This window comes from Clinocottus analis, unplaced genomic scaffold, assembly GCF_023055335.1.
Source record: "Clinocottus analis isolate CAN_PGR_092001 unplaced genomic scaffold, fCliAna1.0.p SCAF_19, whole genome shotgun sequence".
Taxonomy (NCBI): Eukaryota; Metazoa; Chordata; class Actinopteri; order Perciformes; family Cottidae; genus Clinocottus; species Clinocottus analis.
Genome location: NW_027175920.1, coordinates 10,261,569 through 10,279,921, shown reverse-complemented (window position 1 = coordinate 10,279,921; position 18,353 = coordinate 10,261,569). Strand labels below are relative to the sequence as shown.

Here is an 18,353-nt window from a genome sequence, read left to right as displayed (position 1 = left end):
TATGTATATTATAAAATATGCAGGGTTTTCTTTAGATGTCTAGATGCCGCAAAACAGATTTCCTCTTTAATGTATTTTCTCTGTTTGACATCCCGAGGTCCCGCCGTGTGACTCCACTGTGTTTTACAGCCTCCCTGATGTGCAGCGACAGGGCTGTTTATCCTTCATTAATCTCTCTGCTCTGCTTTTACCCCACACTCAACGGTGACGTTCATCCTATTAATGTGTTGTTCGCGGGGAAAATCCCCCAATATCATAATCCAGAGTCAAGGTTACTAATGTATGGGTGTGTGTGTGTGTGTGTGTGTGTGTGTGTGTGTGTGTGTGTGTGTGTGTGTGTGGGTGTGTGTGCGTGTGCGTGTGTTACACTGATTGGTTGCCATGGAGAGTCAGTGATTAATGGATGCAGAAATAAAACCATTATAAAGATGATATATAATACTTTAGGCATGAGAGAAACTGTGAGGAGAGATAAAATGTGTGTGTGTGTGTGTGTGTGTTTGGCATTAAATATATTATACTTTAGTTCCACAGTAAAACTGTAAAATTGTAAAATGCTGTCCTCTCCTGTTCACATGTATTTTATCATTTGATCATGTGTCTCTTCATTCGCATAAAGTAACTATTGCATAACTATTGCATATATTCAAAATGCATTATTCCCCTGTGAAAAACAATGGATTTCATAAGAAGGAAAATATTTAAGTCGAATTAGCCTAAATTTGCACAATTCATCAATTGTTATCTTTAAGATGATCAGAAACATATGTGGTTGAAGTAAGGTTTTGGCATTCTGCAGTTTGTATAGCAAAGTGTGATAAGTTTCTAAAATAACTGCCATTCACATAAAACAGTGTGTAAATAACATGTATTAATTTATAAACTTCAGTGTCTGAGGTTCTTGTACTGTACTTGACTATTTAAATTTCTCTACTCTCTGCTTCTACACTATATTTCAGAGGAAACCGTTCATATATATATATATATATATATATATATATATATATATATATATATATATATATATATATATATCTCGACCAGCTGCAACATAAAACATATTTGTACAGATCTATGCATCATTAATTATTATCCAGCTAACTGGAGTGAGGGCTATTCTTCTTGCATTTCATCTTTTCATCCCTTCCCTTTATCTAACACTAGATGCAGATGCGTTCTCGTCCTGGTTTTTTTTTTCATTCATTTCAAAAATGAATGAATAAATAAATAAATTAAATTAAATTAAATTTAAAAAAAAAATTCTCCTTGATAAAGTACTTTTCATTTCGTTCATTTAGCTCGTGTCATGCTCCTCGTGACCGGGAGATGGCGGTGTTTGACCGTCCTGCTCTGACCGGATATGACTCGCAGGGATCTGGGAGCAACAGCCTCCAAACTGTGGGCGTTTTTTTCCTCAATCTTTTTTTTTTCTTCTTTTCTCTGGGTGTTGCCCGCTGGAAGTTTCACCGGCTGGTGCAGAGAAGGAGAGACGAGCCGGATAGTTTCCGTCACGACAACATTCCTTAACTTTTTTTGGACTGCAGTCGAGGCCCTCGCACTTTGTTCACGTTGCACGCTTCAGTCGACGCCGTTAGCAAAGCTGAGCCGACTGGGAACGAGCTGCTGTAACCTCGGCTGAGTAAGCGAGAGAAAGAGGCGTCCGATGCAGGCCATTAAGTGTGTGGTGGTGGGGGACGGGTACGTTAAACCATCTTTTTAAAATGATTTGTATCATCCCTATGAGCTCTAAAGAAATGTCCAAGTTTGACTCGCACAGTCACGGTTGAAAGCTAACCGTTATGTGTCGTTGACCCCGTTACCAACAGTTGTCGGGCGGCTAACCCCGTTACCAACAGTTGTCGGGCGGCTAACCCCGTTACCAACAGTTGTCGGGCGGCTAACGAGCCTCGGGTTAACATGGCAACCCGAGCGGCAGCTGTTGTTGTGCCCGCGCCCCGGTCAGCTGGACCGTCTGATCCACGTGCGCGGGCCGTGGTGCCGTGGTGACAGAGACCGTTAGCCGCTCGAGAACTCATCCAGTAGAACAAGTTATTGGATTGTTCGCTATTGAGTTTATCTTGAGCGACATGACTTTGATGGTTCACAAGCGGTGTCTTCACCTCTGATCTGTTATCATCCTTGTGTGCACGTCTTGCATATTTTGAGGTAAATACTAGACTCGATTCCTGACATACAATTGTCCAGGAAAAAGAGCCCAACATCCTAATTCAATTGACAAGTGTTTATCAAGTCAGGCAACACTGGTTAACCCAGGCTTTCCTGACTTGGTAACCTGTCGGGCAAGACAGGTTAAAGATACTACACATTTACTATAAAGTTGACTTGCTTTTCATCTGGATTTCACTGGAGAATATACTGCAATATGACCAGCAAGTGTTTTTTTCTCTGTCAATCTCTGCTCCTCTCCTTTCTAATCCCAGGGCTGTGGGTAAAACATGCCTGCTCATCAGCTACACGACCAATGCCTTCCCTGGAGAGTACATCCCCACAGTGTAAGTAACACACAGATGCAATTCCTTCATGAAATGTATGGCACGTTAAGAAGAGCTAGAACTTCATTTATCTCTGCGTACAGTGATAAAACACGCTGTGCTTAATTTGGAACCTAATCTGCAACTCCCTTCCTGCAGCTTTGACAACTACTCTGCCAATGTGATGGTTGATGGGAAACCAGTAAACCTGGGCCTGTGGGATACAGCTGGACAGGAAGACTACGACCGGCTCAGGCCTCTGTCCTACCCTCAGACGGTATGTATATGCATTCATGCGTAGTAGTAACAACTGCTCGTCTCAGACCGCGGTCGTGCACAGACTAGTATCAGCCAGACAATGTGAGCATGAACACTGCTTTCACTTAACAAGCATTGATTTGGAGTTATTCACTGGCCTATAATGCTTAAGGCAGAGTCTCTGCAGAGTAGAGCCCTGTATCCATAGTACCTATACACTGTCTGGAGGAAGTAAAAGGGAGCCATTGTTTGCACTCTTTGTCCTGACCACAAACTGGCCTCTGTGCTTACGACTCACAGGGAGCTGAAAGTGGGAGTTCATGTGTATTTAACCAACAGAGTCAAGATTTGTCTCATTTTGTGAACCCCCACATCTGAACGTTTTGAGTCTATTAAGTCCATATTGCACGCTGTCTGCTTATTTTCAGCATCACACTGTCAATTTATTTGACTGATACGATTCTTGTACCAGTTTTAACAGAAATTATTATGTTTTTAACGTTTTATTTATGCTTGTCATTTTCTCTCCTCAGGATGTGTTCCTGATTTGCTTTTCACTCGTCAGTCCAGCCTCCTTTGAAAACGTCCGTGCCAAGGTGAGAACAACCTGCTCTTTATTTTTGCAGTTTGTCACGTCTGTCCAGAATTATAGTTAGTAGTTGTTCCATTAAATGTCATGGTCAGATCTGTGTGGAGGAATAAGAAAGATTTTTAGCCATTAAACGATTACTATTTTTGACGCAACCCTAAAATAAAGAAACTTGATTTGAAAACTCAAAGTAATGCTTGTGTTTTAAAAAAAAATTAAATTCAGATTTACGTTTTGAGCATTGTATTTCTTTCTGAAAACTGTATGCTTTTTTTTATACTTAAAACTACTTCAAAGATAATAGTTGAACAGAAGTAAAGTAACAGAAATAAACTCCAGACATTGTAACCGCAGGACTGAACATTTCTGTTTCCTTCTCTTGCTCCCGAGTTCCTCAAAGGTCACACCATGTTGATTTTTTTCCTCCACCAAAGAAATCTCTCTTTAATGTCAATTCACTCACATTCCACGCTATATGTCATACTGTCCATCTGCATCCTATGACGCTGTCCCCCTCTGCTCCCCCAGTGGTACCCTGAGGTGAGACACCACTGCCCCAACACGCCCATCATCCTGGTGGGCACCAAGCTGGACCTGAGAGACGACAAGGACACTATCGAAAAACTCAAGGAGAAGAAACTCTCCCCCATCACCTACCCTCAGGGCTTGGCCATGGCTAAAGAAATAAGTCAGTTCCAACTCCGCACATACACAGAGGACAAGGTCATAAGGTCACGGCTGTTATATATCAGTTATATGGTATCTTCATTTAATTTCCTTATATTTTAATACATTGCATTTGACAAATGGTTGCTACATGTTCTGGACTGAACGATGTTGGACATGATGTTTTTATATACCGATGAATAACCTTATTTAAAATACATTTCCTGCTTCCCTTTAATGGATTTTAAAAGCCATATTTTTTATGTTTAATTCATGCATGTGTGGAGAGACTTTGTTTGGGTTTGACTTTATACAATCATCCTCTTAATTAACATAAAACACCTGCTCATCTTACTCAAGCCTTAAAATATCAACCGAATGTTTGCTGATTTATTTTTTTCCTCTGTTTTTCTCCTACTCTCCTCTCTTATGCCCACCAGCTTCAGTAAAGTACCTGGAGTGCTCCGCTTTGACGCAGCGCGGCCTTAAGACGGTGTTTGACGAAGCCATCAGAGCGGTCCTGTGCCCCCCACCCACCAAGGCGAGGAGGAGGAAGTGCAGAATATTCTAAGGGACCACGGGGAAAATGAAATGCGGTAGCAGTAAGAACTCGCCTGCTCAGAGGGAACAAGATGATGGCTGGGTTCCCCAAATATCTATTTACCCCTTGTGTCCTTGCTTACATAGAAGCTCTGGTAGTTCATACTTCCATCTGAAAAACGTCACAGATTTAAGCAGTGCTGAAGGTCTGCTTTCTGTTTACTCACTTGTGTTTAGTTCTTTCAGTTTGATGGGAATGAAGTGACTCTGTTAAGGCCTTGGGGAATGTGAGGGTGGGGATTAGTTCTGGGGTTGATTAAGGAGAGAGAGGGAGGATTTAAAAAAAAACAAAAAAAACCCCTCTATTGTGTCATTTTGCTTAGACACTATAGAGAAACACATTACAATTGGATTTTATCATAAAATGATTGTAGATTTAACTTTTAAAATGCACTGCACTCTTTTCCCTTACACACTAAGAGATTCCTGCTGCCTTGATGACATTTTACTTTGAGAAAAAAATATTGTTTGAGTTTTATTGTCTCTTTTTTTTCCATCGTCACGCCAGCTCTGGTTTAGAGACTGTTTTGTTTACATGCGTCATCTGACTAAACTAAGGCGTTGCCAAAATTAAGTCAATAGTCATCACTTTGAAGTCACTCCATGAATACTAAAATGTCTCTTCCTTCTTTCTTTTTTTTTGTGTACAAGAAGACATCATGCAGTCAAACAGTTTCTCAGATGACTTATTACAGTTGTTGTAGCAGCGGCTAAAGTAAGTAATAATGACTAGTCTATAATTAACAAGCATTTAAAACAGTCTCTGCTTGATAATTAACAGTTAATTATCTTGTTTGTAAAATCTGTCTCGATGAATCTATTTCTCTTCTTGCCCCGTGATAAGTCACCACACAGTATTTTATGACCGACTGTCGGGCATGTGAAGGTGCAGTGCAGCCAGTGTTGTTTCTCAATCCATCAGTAAAGATTTTATCATCATTTCAAGTTTCCACTGAAGTCTTGCTGATTTTGACCTCTCTTATTCCTGTGTTTTATGAAGTCTAGGAGCTAGTGTATTCACGCTCGAATGTTGCAACAGATTTGTATTGTTTTTGTTATACAATATGAGCATTAACTAAGCAAATACATTTTATTTTGTAATGAGCAATGATCAAATGGGTGCTCTGGGGAAATCACTGTAAATCTGGACTCTTTTTTTATCAGTGTTTCAATGGTGCAGTGGAAGTGCACACTTGGATTTACTTTGTAAACGCATTGTAATATGTTGAGTTCTTTCTTTTTTTTAAAGCAAATAAATTCATCGAAAATGCTTTCTTGTATAATTATGACCATAACTGTTACCAGAAAAACTGCTTGTTTTTAGCTATGCAAGCGTCATGGCCCTCGGGGTGACACTGTGGGTTGGGCCCCGCGTCCTCTAGCGCCACCTGCAGGCCATTTCACTTTGTTCAACAATCTGGGAAATGACGATGTACTATCAGTTCTGTACGCCAGCTTTACATCTGCATGTTTTGAATGTCAGTGAGCATGTTATCGAGCCAGCATAGAGACCATGGATAACTCCCGTTAAACATCAACTGACATTAGCTTTCAGCTCAAAGCATCACATTAAAGTGTAATTGTTAACGCAATAGACTGGCGTATTAAATGGCATATTTCATATGCCAGTCTATTGCGTTATTAATTACACTTTAACATCACCATGTTCTTTTGCCGTCAAAATGACAATGCAACCCGTTGGTTCTTTTATCAAGACGAGAAGACAGGTTTCAGGGTTATTAGCCACTCAGACGGTGTGTTTCAGGCGGGAAGAAATTCCAACAAAAACTACAAATTGTTTACTCAAATGATTAAATATCTGACGGCTTTTCTATATTCATTTTAATGTGGTCATAAAAAAGGTATGAGTATGTGAAAATGTAAATTAGATGGCGTACAACATACAAACTATCATATTGTGTGATTCTATTAAACTTGATTAAATAATGATTATTTACATTATCATTTTAATAAAGTCCCTGATGGTCTTTAATATTTGAGGGCAAAATACCAACATTTTTTGCGACTTCTCTTGTTATCAGTCACATTTGCTTCAATAACTCAAACAAATCTGATCGGCTTACAATCAAAAGTAGAATATATGTCACACGCAGCTTCATTGAAAAAAAACATCACGGCACAAAGTTTAATGTGTTTATTAATTGTTTAAGTGGGATTATTTGGTGTGTGGCCTTAATGAGGACGTTCACCCTATTTGATCAATTCATTTAGTACTTTGGCATTAAATAATCTGCTCTATGCCAAATTCAGTCCACATGTTTCTGGCAGGTTCATCAAGTTATACAACAGGCTTTTATCAGGTAATCTGAAGTAAAATCAATTATGACATAACTAGTATTTCTTGTCCTGTTTAAAATTGCCTTGATCTTGCTAAACTGGCGGCCATTGAGATCAAACAAAGAGGTCAGGATTGAAATACACGGCCACCTCATGGTAAACCGGCTTTGGCTTTCCATTGGTCAAAAACCAGCTGAGCAGACACTGCGTCTTCAACTCCCAATCCTGTTGTAGATAAACAAAACCAGTCTTGATGTATACTTTCCACATACTCCGGACTGGGCAAATGTCGAGTAGGGCTTACCAAGAGATTTGAACACGGTTGTCTTCTCTTTGTGAGCAGGTTTTGTCCCATTAATGACATCTCCAAGCTCAGCAAACACCTCAGCCTGAAACCAGAGATCGACAAGCATTCTGCAACGGCAGCCACAGTTATCTCATTGAGGCAGTTAGAAAGCACCATGACAGTCTGACCCCAGAGAGGATGACGTCACCGGACTCCGTCGTTGCTCCGTCCCTGCTGTCGCTGTACACCACGGCCTCCTTCATCAGCACGTCGTCCAGCTCCCGCCAGTTTGGCCTGCAAGCTCCCACCGCTGCTCAGCAACAGGAGACAAACGCGGGTGGGAAATGCTGATCTACAAATGTCACTTATTTCCTCTTAAGTTTGGTTTCTGCGTGATTGTTTCTTCTCACCGGCCACGTGGGCTCCTGGCTTGACCCACCGACCAAAGAGCACTGGCTCTGGACTGCAGGTTACCGTCACTATGGCATCTGCTCCCCTCACCGCCTCCTCCGCTGAGACGCATGCCGTCACCGGACCACTGACGGAGCGGCAAAACCTCTCCACTCCCTGTCGTGTACGGCTCCACACACGCACCTGTTGTGAGGATGCAGGGGAAGTGTGGCAGTTTGAGAATAACCTAAACATCTATGCATATCAAACGATTACAGATCTACTTTTAACTGTAGTCAATTAGTTGTCAATATTGTTTTTAATAAACTTTAAAAAAAAGGCTTTCAATAGGATAGCTAGAGTGCATTTATATATATTCAGTATTGCTGGTATTGGTACCAGACTTCTATAATGTTGTCGTGATCAGAGACTCCAGGAAGTCACTGCAACTGGACAGGAAGTAGTCTGGCAAATAACCATCTATAAAAACACAAACTGTTGTTTTTAAACAAAATAATCAAACGATATATAGCATCTAAAGACTTGCTATTCATATCTATTCACAATATGATGTAATTACCTCTTTAAATGGAAACATTTCTGTGAAGACATTGTAATGAGCCACGGCCTGTCTGCCAGTCCCCAAGATGGCCAACACCTCCGCTCCAGAGGGCATCAGCAGCTGTGGGACAAAAACACAGCAGGACAATGTCAAAATCAGAATATCGCAAGATTAAAACAAAACAGGCATGAAGAAAAGTTGGAAAATTGGAAGTACCTTAGCAGAGATGGCTGAGACCGCAGCTGTCCTCATTCCTGTGATATGCTCGCCATCGATGACCTGCAGGTTGGAAACATGTTAAACTGACCGGTGAGGGGTTTTATACTGAATTACTAGAGCAGGCATATTGTAGCTTCTGTATGCACATGGTCATTCATGCAGGCATTACTATAACTCACAGCCTTTACATTCCCAAACTCTGGGTCCAGCAGCATCACTGTGGCTTGTGTTGAAGGCAGAGTTGAACCGGCCTCCCTCATGTAGAAACACACGAGCTTTGTGCACAGCACCCCGTCGTTCTCCATGTATGTGGGCATTGATCCAAAGAAGCTGGAACAGTGAAGCAGTGTCAGCAACAGTTTGTTAATGTTTGATTCATGGCTACAGTTGAAGTACACAGCAGGCTCTACCCGTGGTGTTTCTGCAGGGGAAGTGTGCTGCGCACTGGCTGAATCAACTCTGCGCTGTCTCGTCTGGAGAATTTCCCCAAAGCCTCCTCCAGACGGGGCACCAGATCTCTGTAGTGCAACAGACGCTCCACTTCTTGCAGCCATATGACAGCAGGAGGGGCGGCCATGGCTTCCGAGTCCGAGAGAAAAGTGTGAGCTTGAACCGCAAACTTACCCGTCCGCCACACATGCGCAGTAGATCGCTACTTGTCGTATGTGACGCGCGGGTGGGAGGTAAGAGCGGACAGCCCGACGTAGTGACGACCTACCGAGCACCGAAAACATAACAATTACATTTATAAATGAGGGATCAACCGTGGGTTTTTGATAAAAACAGGTATTAAATATCAATGAGTAGAGTGGGTCCTTTACCTGAGTAAAAGTAGTAATTCCTCAAAGGAAAAGTACTTACAGTAAAAGCAGAAGTAAGCAAAATGTATTCAATTATTAAAGGCAGGCCTGGTACGAGTTATGTAGAATTCCCATTTGTGTTACACATAGACTAAATATGTACATTTACTGTGCACTTTTCAGCGAGGCCTGAATTAATTCCATTTTCAAACCACTACTTTTCTACATTTCAAAGCAAAATATTGTACTTTTCCCTGCACTGATTTCCTTTAACTGCTATAGTCACTGTTTTGCAGAAAAAAACATGTGTAAGCTTATAGAATGTGGTGCAGAGATGAAACCAGTGGCTCATAACATGGGCCCCTTTGCAAAAAATAATGAACCTGCTGGTTTGTCTACTTTCAGGTGATCTGAGTTGTTAGTGGCTCCACCAAAGAGATTCCCTTCCACACATCTCAGACAGGTTTATTTAGTAACTGTTTGAGGTAAAATTAGTGTTAGTAATGTGTCATTAATACAATATTGTCAAATTGGTAATTTCCCGGCAGAATTAAAATGTATTAACTACATTATACTGAGGTAAGATTTTGAATAGAAATGTACTTACACTGAAGTGGGCCTATTATGAAATTGTTACACTGGCCATAGTACTCCAACATTTATCACTATTATTAACAATGCAGCATTTCAATTTAGTAGCTGATCGAATAACAAAGTCTCGAATTGAATCCAATATTTCCAATTGATAGGTTTAATTACATTTTTTAACTGCACACTGCACACAATGAGTTCATTAAACTATTTAAATAATGAATAAGCAGAAGTCCACTTAAGCAATGTGAGACCTTCAGCTAATTACATCACCTCTTAAACTTAGACTTTAGCTGGTGTTGCATTTGGTTGAAATGAAAACCTGCAGCCCTTTAGGACTGAAATTAACATTCATCCCCAAATTGATATATTCTGATATAAATTACAAATAACTTCAGACACTTATAAGGTTGTCGACCATAAACTACCCAATCTGAATGAAAAATGTGAAACACTTGGTTTAAATAAAAAAGTATTTTATTATGAATCAGGTGATGCCATGGCAAACTGATACACTGAACATGATGCACTCTCCTAGGAAGTAAAAAAGAAAAACAGCCACATACTCTCGCCATGCATTACAACTTTTTTCTTTAAATCGAAAACAGAAGATTAATTTCAATCTGGAATTTGTCTTTTCCTTTTTTCAAGGAGACGGTGTCACAATGCAACAGAAATCAGACGAGCAGTCTCTCAATCGCCAACTGGACAGACTGAATCTGCGGCTTGAGCTGAGACCCCTCCTTTATGGTGACTGAGGTAGCTATGACGGGGCGAGACACCCCACAGGCCCGGCCCAGGGCCTGCTTAGAGCGGACAAACACGTACGGGACATTCTTGTCCTCGCAGAGCAGTGGCAAGTGGAGGATGATCTCCAGGGGTTCAGCATCAGCGGCCATCACAATAAATTCAGAGATGCCTCTGTTCAAAGTTTTAGTGGCTGGGGAAGAAGTAGAACAAAGTTAGTACAACATGTACACTTATCACTATTACATCCTCATCACTTAAATAACTTGTTTGGCAGACGTACCCTGGTAGCCCACTGGTTTAAAAACGGTTTGAGATTAGCCTGCAGACTTCTTTCTTGTTTATATATATATAATTGTTTGTGCACAACCTCTCATAACCCATTTAATGCCCTTAAATGCATTGTTTAATCCAACAAACAGTTCAAAGCTTAAAAAAAAAAAAAAAATACATGCTGAAACGAGCAAACTTCTTTGGAGAAGCTGCATCAACAAATAATGCATACCAACTCAAGATTGGAAAGGTTGATTCATTTTACGATCAACTTCATCTATAGAAGTGATTTGAAAGTCTTGCAGTGTTATATTGCTTTACCAGGTCAGCGTATTTTAAAACACACAGATCTGAGACACATGATATGTTCACGCCTCCTACATGACAAACACCACGCACGTTTCTGACCTCATTACCTCTGAAGTTCTGGGTAAACAAATAACTATATTGTAGCCTTCGTAAAATCAATAACCAACGTTTACATTATAGTCCAAAGACCTCGTCGTCTCACCTTCATTGGCACCCTTCCTCAGCTGCTTGTAGTTTGAGGCTTGCTGCACCAGGTCCAAGATAGTTTTGGACAGCGTGGCGTCGGCCAGCGGGTAGGCCTTCGGGTTGACTTGTGGTTCAGTCTGGTCATGGTACACAAAATAATAACACATTAACAACGAGCAGGCGGCCCAAAGAGGTGACAAACACGAGGATGTTACGAGTTAATGCGCAGGTCGCTCTGCAGCCGGACTTAATTACTTTAGCTAACAGCGGCTAATAGTTAGCTAGTCCGTTAGCGTGTTCGTTCACTCTGAATGAAACACTCACCATTGTTAAGAGTTGGTTTTCTTGTATTCCGGCCCTCTCGGCGAAATGCTTCACGGAGGACTATTCTTTTTAACCTGCGTTAAAAAAGGACAACAAGACACGAGATGTGTTTTCTGTAAGTAATATTCGGTGGTGCTACGAACTCTCTCAGCTCTGTTGCATGCAGCCAGTCCAAACGTTCACAACACGTGTGAGATGACGCGCATGCGCACCGGCGACATCCGCTGACAATGGCAGGAAATCCCTTTTTCCTGGATGGGTGGTAAATGATCTTGATAATGCTATGTCTAACAGGGAAATTGAGTTTATACCAATAATACAACAACAACTAAATAAGGAAAATATACACATTTTGATACTAAAAATCACGTGAATATATGTGTAAATAATATAAAAACAATAATTAAATTACAGTAACAATAATGGCAATAATTCATATTGGTGTAAGATACTATGGTATTGCTGCTCACATTATTTTCGTAAAACAGAAAACATAGTCTCTTTGTTTGTGAATGCACATGTATTTATATATGCAATTTAAAATGTGCTTGTGTGTTTTTGTTTTGACTTGTAGACGTAAACAGCATTAATGCAATCATGAAATAAAGGAAAGTCCCTCGTTAAATTATCAGTATTAAACCGGGGAATATCTAGACACAATCTCTTGGTTTAATGCCCAAACTAACTTTTGTTTTGTTTTGTGCAGTCCAGAAACGTCTTTCTTTCTCGTTTGTTGTCGCGTCTCACGCTGTTCATCTCCGTGACACCAGAGGGCGCTCGCGATACTTTTGCGAGCAGGGAACGCGCTAGGGATTCTGGGTAGGGCACTTTCATGTCAGCCATATTGCTCTAACGTCCTGTCTGAAGGAGAGTGAGGGACATGAAGGGGATTCGGGGAATAAGTCAGCTCTCGGTAAGGACCCCGGTAACGTGTCTTGTATCCTTGCGTGTCGGGACGTCGGTAGCCGTTTGGTTTCTCCCCTGAGCGGTTAACGGAGGGTGTGAACATACGGGGTCGTGTCCGGTCAAGCTGTGATGATGATGAGGAAGCAGCAGCTCGTCGTGACCCTCTTGCTCAGCCAGCAGCAGCCCAGCTGATAACGTTACATAATAAGCAACATACACATCGTAGTACATTTAAATGTATTTTAAATGTACTGCTAAACCCAACTGAGAAGGGAGAGCTAGCGCTAGTGCTGATTTGTATACCACTATACAGATAAAGCAGTGTGTGACCGGCTTTATATTCGCCGTCAAAAGTCTGTTGTTTTAGCTTAAAGCACTAAAATGTCCATTTAGAAGTTGTTCTTCTAAATGGACATTGTGTTAACACGTGATCTTAATCAGCGGAGGGATTTTGTCTCGGAGGTATAGGCAAGGCAAGTTTATTTATATAGAACATTTTAACAACAAGGCGATTCAAAATGCTTCACATAAAACCCTTGAAAGCATCAAAACATAATGCAGAAGAAAACACGATTTAATAAGAAAGAACATTCATTTTAAAACAGTAAAAAGGCAACAAATAGAATAAAAGTTGCTGTGCAGTTTAATAAATAAAATGCAGTTGTGAGATGCCGAAATTGATGTCGTTGAATCTGGTTCAATTACAGGCAACAGCAAACAGAAAAGTCTTCAATTTCGATTTAAAGGAGTTTATGGTCTGAGCAGACATGCAACTTTCATAGAGGTTTCTTGATTGCGTTACTTTATGTGCTTTTTTTTTTTATCCATAATGACTTAAATGGTAAAAACGCATCTGCTGAAGAAGATCATGCGAAAGCTCCAGAAGAAATCAAGAACACATTGTGCGGGGAGATTATTTTGTCTGAAGGCAGCAGTGCAGGAACCGTACAAGCCTATTTTGTGAGAGCATGTCACAATCTTACATGCCTGAGGCCTCTGATTGAGGCCCCCTCTCAAACTGCCCTTGCATCAGTCAGCAAGAGCAGTGCAACACATTAGTTCTAATATCCCGCCTTCCCATGTTCTTTATTTCCCAGACGAGGCTTTACGCGGCACAGGCTGCCCGTAAGGTGGAGTTCACTGGGGCCGCCGAGCATGTTGCGTTTCAGCCGCAGGATGTGCAGGTCAGTGGTTGTTGACTTGTATTTCTTCTCCGCAGAGACGGTTCCATGTGGCTGCCAGATCAGGCCAGTCCCTTGCTCAGCCCTTGGCTGGCCTCAAGCTCGCTCCAGGGGCTGCACACTCCTTCCAGGACATCCACGTATGTTGGTGATGAGGCCGGGTGGTCTCTGTCCAGACAGGGTGTTTTTTTGGTCTTAGAATGACCAGATGAGTTGGTTTATTAGAAAAGTACATATGTTGCTTATGTCTTAATGCTTGAACTTAACATCCATCTATTCTCTGTGTAATAGAAATTACCTATCTTTGTGTGTCCTGTCCAGGTGACTAGACTGCCCAGCGGACTAGTGATCGCCTCTCTGGAGAACTATTCACCAGCCTCCAAGATCGGAGTGTTTGTGAAGACCGGCTGTCGGTATGAGACTCCTGACAACCAGGGGGTCACCCACCTCCTCCGGCTGGCCTCCAACCTGGTATGATGCTGCACAGCCTGCGACAGTTTCAAACTGTGGACCATTTAGGATTTGCTTTGCCTTTTGCCCCTATTTTCAAATAGTATTATTCATAATCAATTACTTGGGTATAAATACTATTCTTCATCAGTCTTAGTTTTGGTGTAGACTTGCATTTTCTGCTTTTCCAGACAACCAAAGGAGCTTCATCTTTCAAGATATGCCGAAGTGTCGAGGCCGTCGGAGGCAACCTGAGGTCAGTGACCTCTTAGGAAGGTCATAGTAAACTATTTTCTTTCATGATCAGTATCCTTTTCTGAATATTTGCATATTTCTTTGCAGTGTGACTTCATCCAGAGAGAACATGATCTACAGCGTTGACTGCTTGAGAGATGACATGTGAGTCTTTGAATAAAATACACACGAGTCAGAGATGAACAGGAATCATATTAGGATATGTCCCACGTTTGTAGATATGTTTTGAGAACAGAAAGTTAACACATTTAGTTTGAGCTGGAATTAATGTGAATTACAGGACTAAGCCTAGTCGGACATCAGTCTCTTACAGTAAAGTCATTGTGAAACGAGCATTTTTTTTAACACATTTTCTCCCTTTCCATTGCGTGTTGCAGTGACACAGTTATGGAGTATTTGATCAACGTGACAACCGCCCCAGAGTTCCGGCCATGGGAGGTGTCAGACCTCACGCCCAGAGTGAAGCGGGACAGGGCCCAAGCTGCACAGAGCACTCAAATAAGTGCGCCTTTATTTCCGTTGCACACACAGACCTTAGTACCTTTTCGACTGCTGGAACGTTCCCCAGGGACTAGAAACCTTTTGAGGAACTGTGTTCTAACCCCAGGGACCAAGTTCTAAATTATTACTACGTCCACGTTTTAAATTTTATAATTTTAACTGCGTTTATGCCTAGTCACCACTACACTGCTACTCCGGGGGTTTAAAGCCTCTTAAATGGAAATCTTATGTTTCTATAAAAATCAGTTATTTACTTTAGTGACAAAAGCGGAGGACTTTAAAGCGGTGCACCAAATTCAATCACTATATCTTGGAAGTCTCCGCCATACTGGCCAAAATGCAAAATGCAGCAAAGATGTGCATAAAGTGCAGAAATGTTTTAAGAGAGTTGGTTTGTTTGTTTGCCTTAAAAAAATGCACACGGTTCTTCAGGTTAATGTATCAATTAAGAAGACATTGCAAATTCCAGCTTTAAGATTAGAATATTGCGTTGTGGTCATGCCTCTGTCTTTTGCAGGTGTGATTGAAAGTCTGCATGAAGCTGCCTACAAGAACGCTCTCTGTAACTCCCTGTACTGTCCTAGCCACATGGTCGGCAACATCCAGTCCGGGCATGTAAGTATTTTTACAATGTTAATTTAAAAAGACAAATGGTGTTAACATACCCATTTAAATCCTAAATGTTTTGCATTTTTTTTCACCAGCTGCATCAGTTTGTCCAGAACAATTTCACCAGCTCAAGAATGGCTCTTGTTGGACTTGGTAAGCGTCATTATATATAACTGGATATACATATATATGAGTAATAAAGCTACTGTTTTCCTGAATGACCAGAAGGTCCTTCAGTGTAAGATGTTTGTCTTTCCTTCAGGTGTGGACCACACGGTGCTAACGCAAGTTGGGGAGCAATTCCTCAACATCCGCAGTGGCGCCGGCACCACAGGGGCCAAGGCTCAGTATCGCGGAGGTGAGCTGAACCGTCATCAAATAAATAAAACTGCCACCGCACGGCCTTCAACTTTTCCAAGAAAATGAAACGCCCCCGAATTCCTTCTGTCTAGGTGAGGTTCGACTGCCCGGCATCAGCAGTCTGGTCCACTCAGCGGTGGTGAGCCAGTCGGCCGCAGCGGGCACCAGCGAGGCGATGGCTTTCAGCGTGCTGCAGCATTTACTGGGAGCTGGTCCGCATGTCAAGAGGGGCTCGTGCGCCTCCAGCAAACTGGTCCAGGGTGTTGCTAAGGCAACTGCTGACCCCTTCGATGTGAGTGATTGTCGGTTTTTAATATTAACTTATTAAACGGTTCATACGCCAGGACCTTGGTTGGTTAAAATCATAATTTCAACATTTTTTTTCCTTCTTTTTTCTTTCTGAACAGGTCAGCGCTTTCAACTCAAGCTACTCTGACTCTGGTCTGTTTGGAGTTTACACCATTTCCCAGCCTGCAGCTGCCGGTGATGTGAGTGTCCGAAAGTCATGACAAGAGTCTGTTCAACAACGTAGCTGCAGTCTTTGTTTGAAAACATAAAATACACTGGCAACAGTAAGGTGTCTTGATGTATCATCGGTCCTCCTCCATCTCTCCAGGTGATTAAGGCCGCTCTTGCCGAGGTGAAGGCTGTTGCTGATGGTGGAGTCACAGCCGCCGACCTCACTCGGGCCAAGTAAGACATACAGAGACACTACTTCAAAATCCTGCCTCTTTTAAACATTTAGTCTACATTATGAAAGCATTTAGAAGTCAGTTATTTCTATTCTAGTTTACAATAAACACCACCAAAATGGGTCTAATGGTAAAAAAACTAATTATTTGGATGAGATGAAGCTATGCGAGAATGACTAAGTAATTTAGGGTCACTACCTCCAAAACATCTGCATCCAATATCTCCTGATAGCTTTGTGCTATGGCTGCCACATTTGGTGGACATGTGAAAAAGGACATCTGGATATCTGAGTTATCGTGGAAAATGTGCTACCGTTTGGCCAGTAGGTGGCGCAGTTGTATATAATATTTGTCTGTGTATGTATGGCCTGTGCAACGCTGGAGAGCCTTTAATCCAGTCAACTTGACACTTGGCAGCTGCAAGCAGCGATACCGTGGTTCTCGAAAAATAACATCTTGTTTCGCAAAAGTTTTCCTCCCAGTTTGCAGTATTGCAGCTTCTGATGATCTTTTGTGATCTTTTCGTTTGGTCTGCAGGGCGCAGCTGAAGGGGCAGATCCTGATGTCTCTGGAGACTTCGGAGGGTTTGCTGGAGGCCATGGGCTCTCAGGCTCTGGCCGAGGGAACCTACCGGTCCGCCGAGGAAGTCTCCAAAAACATTGACAACGTCTCCTTGACGGATGTCTCCAACGTAAGACGTTTGGTTATTGACGATGCTCGGATATTAAGAGGCTGTTACTGAAATCAAATTAGTTAGATCACAACTTTAACATAAGAGCCTTTCATTTACTAAACATGTGTTTTTTGTGGTTCGTAATAGTGCTCTTAACTTTCTTTATGTTTATTTGCAGGCTGCCAAGCAATTTGTGACTGGCAAGAAGACTATGGCATCCAGCGGAAACCTCATAAAAACACCCTTCTTGGACGAGATCTAAAGCCCTCGTTACCTTGTACACAACAGATGTTGTTTCCTCTGCATCTTGACAACAAGAGGTCAATATGTTGTTCTGGGGTAAACTGTCACGACACCACTGGGTATTTATAGGTGTTGTAACAGTTGATGCTGCTGTGGTGCATCACAATATCTGTCCACATTAACTGTGTAGCTAATGTAAAATAATTAATAAATTCTATCTACTTGACAGACTTCAAAGTGTGTTGTTGTGGTGTTTGTTTTTGATACTACAATACCAAATATGAGTTTCATCTTTATGCCAGATGCACTTGCTTGTTATGAGCTTCTGACACAATTTGACAGTTAATTCCTATTTAGTCCTCGTAGACGAGTAGTGCTCAAAATCCTGGGATGTTTAAACTACAGTTGTGTGATAATTGGGCTAAAAATAATCTGTTGATGTTATACAATGAAAAGCTCCAGGGCAAGTTGTGAAACACATTAAAACAATACAACTTTGAAGCCCTGAAAAGCAAAAGAGCTGCTCTATAACTGTGTGAGGGTTGTTGTACTTAAACTGCTGAAATGTGCCCCGAGACGTTATAGGAAACCATTCAAATCGATCACCCCTACATAATCTATGATGATGCAAAAAGTACAAGGCGCGTGAGCGACTTACATCTGTTCTCGCGAGAGTTGCTCAGCACAGACGCGGAGATGCAGCGAGGAGCTGCCTGCGTCTCAGCTCTCGCTGCGGAGGGAGGACAGCGGCGTCCTGCTGGAAACACACTGCCTCCGCGTTGGAGAAGCTTTTTTTCCTTCTTTCTTTTAAATAGATGAACCGACGATACTGCGCATACGCGTGTGTCCGCGTGCGCATTTTGGAAGCAGCAGAAAAGCGCTTTTATTTTGAG

The 18,353-nt window shown here is 41.8% G+C and overlaps 4 protein-coding genes across 5 annotated transcripts; 2 read left to right on the top strand and 2 right to left on the bottom strand.

Annotated features, from left to right (window-relative positions):
- The first annotated feature begins 1,380 nt into the window (after positions 1-1,380).
- On the top strand, positions 1,381-5,875 carry LOC137789261 (ras-related C3 botulinum toxin substrate 1-like). Its single transcript, XM_068582650.1, has 6 exons — positions 1,381-1,698; positions 2,442-2,513; positions 2,652-2,769; positions 3,284-3,346; positions 3,868-4,027; positions 4,446-5,875. The coding sequence occupies exons 1-6, from the start codon at positions 1,664-1,666 to the stop codon at positions 4,574-4,576; spliced, it is 579 nt and encodes a 192-aa protein (XP_068438751.1). The 5' UTR covers positions 1,381-1,663; the 3' UTR covers positions 4,577-5,875.
- Positions 5,876-6,766: 891 nt separating this feature from the next.
- Positions 6,767-8,979, bottom strand: crym (crystallin, mu). The gene is made up of 8 exons (XM_068583587.1): positions 8,771-8,979; positions 8,540-8,690; positions 8,358-8,420; positions 8,160-8,261; positions 7,600-7,783; positions 7,378-7,499; positions 7,208-7,292; positions 6,767-7,128 (listed from the first exon to the last, which is right to left on the bottom strand). Exons 1-8 carry the CDS (start codon positions 8,935-8,937, stop codon positions 7,055-7,057), a joined length of 948 nt encoding a protein of 315 aa, XP_068439688.1. The 5' UTR covers positions 8,938-8,979; the 3' UTR covers positions 6,767-7,054.
- Positions 8,980-10,210: 1,231 nt separating this feature from the next.
- LOC137789732 (NHP2-like protein 1) lies at positions 10,211-11,775 on the bottom strand. The gene is made up of 3 exons (XM_068583498.1): positions 11,591-11,775; positions 11,283-11,403; positions 10,211-10,691 (listed from the first exon to the last, which is right to left on the bottom strand). The coding sequence occupies exons 1-3, from the start codon at positions 11,591-11,593 to the stop codon at positions 10,429-10,431; spliced, it is 387 nt and encodes a 128-aa protein (XP_068439599.1). The 5' UTR covers positions 11,594-11,775; the 3' UTR covers positions 10,211-10,428.
- A 622-nt stretch (positions 11,776-12,397) lies between these two features.
- uqcrc2b (ubiquinol-cytochrome c reductase core protein 2b) lies at positions 12,398-17,697 on the top strand. 2 transcript variants are annotated; one of them, XM_068583887.1, is made up of 14 exons: positions 12,398-12,503; positions 13,594-13,680; positions 13,999-14,148; positions 14,319-14,383; positions 14,470-14,526; positions 14,760-14,884; positions 15,401-15,498; positions 15,588-15,645; positions 15,755-15,850; positions 15,945-16,144; positions 16,260-16,340; positions 16,469-16,545; positions 17,082-17,235; positions 17,396-17,697. In XM_068583887.1, the coding sequence occupies exons 1-14, from the start codon at positions 12,471-12,473 to the stop codon at positions 17,477-17,479; spliced, it is 1,365 nt and encodes a 454-aa protein (XP_068439988.1). In that variant the 5' UTR covers positions 12,398-12,470; the 3' UTR covers positions 17,480-17,697. The 2 variants fall into 2 exon arrangements, with proteins under 2 accessions (XP_068439988.1, XP_068439987.1); XM_068583886.1 differs by lacking the exon at positions 13,594-13,680 and adding an exon at positions 13,716-13,817 and having other exon boundaries at positions 12,414-12,503.
- The last annotated feature ends 656 nt before the right edge of the window (positions 17,698-18,353 follow it).

Bases quoted from the DNA above. Each gene is read 5' to 3' on its own strand.
- LOC137789261 (XM_068582650.1), top strand. From the start codon at position 1,664: ATGCAGGCCATTAAGTGTGTGGTGGTGGGGGACGG. The intron at 2,514-2,651 runs GTAAGTAACACA...CCCTTCCTGCAG, and splicing joins GGAGAGTACATCCCCACAGT to CTTTGACAACTACTCTGCCA. The intron at 2,770-3,283 runs GTATGTATATGC...TTCTCTCCTCAG, and splicing joins CTCTGTCCTACCCTCAGACG to GATGTGTTCCTGATTTGCTT.
- crym (XM_068583587.1), bottom strand. From the start codon at position 8,937: ATGGCCGCCCCTCCTGCTGTCATATGGCTGCAAGAAGTGGAGCGTCTG. The intron at 8,691-8,770 runs GTAGAGCCTGCT...TCACTGTTCCAG, and splicing joins CCCCTGCAGAAACACCACGG to CTTCTTTGGATCAATGCCCA. The intron at 7,500-7,599 runs GTGAGAAGAAAC...GTTGCTGAGCAG, and splicing joins GCCAGGAGCCCACGTGGCCG to CGGTGGGAGCTTGCAGGCCA.
- LOC137789732 (XM_068583498.1), bottom strand. The intron at 10,692-11,282 runs GTGAGACGACGA...CTTCTTCCCCAG, and splicing joins GAGGAAGGGTGCCAATGAAG to CCACTAAAACTTTGAACAGA.
- uqcrc2b (XM_068583886.1), top strand. From the start codon at position 12,471: ATGAAGGGGATTCGGGGAATAAGTCAGCTCTCG. The intron at 14,384-14,469 runs GTCAGTGACCTC...ATTTCTTTGCAG, and splicing joins GCCGTCGGAGGCAACCTGAG to TGTGACTTCATCCAGAGAGA. The intron at 14,527-14,759 runs GTGAGTCTTTGA...TGCGTGTTGCAG, and splicing joins GACTGCTTGAGAGATGACAT to TGACACAGTTATGGAGTATT.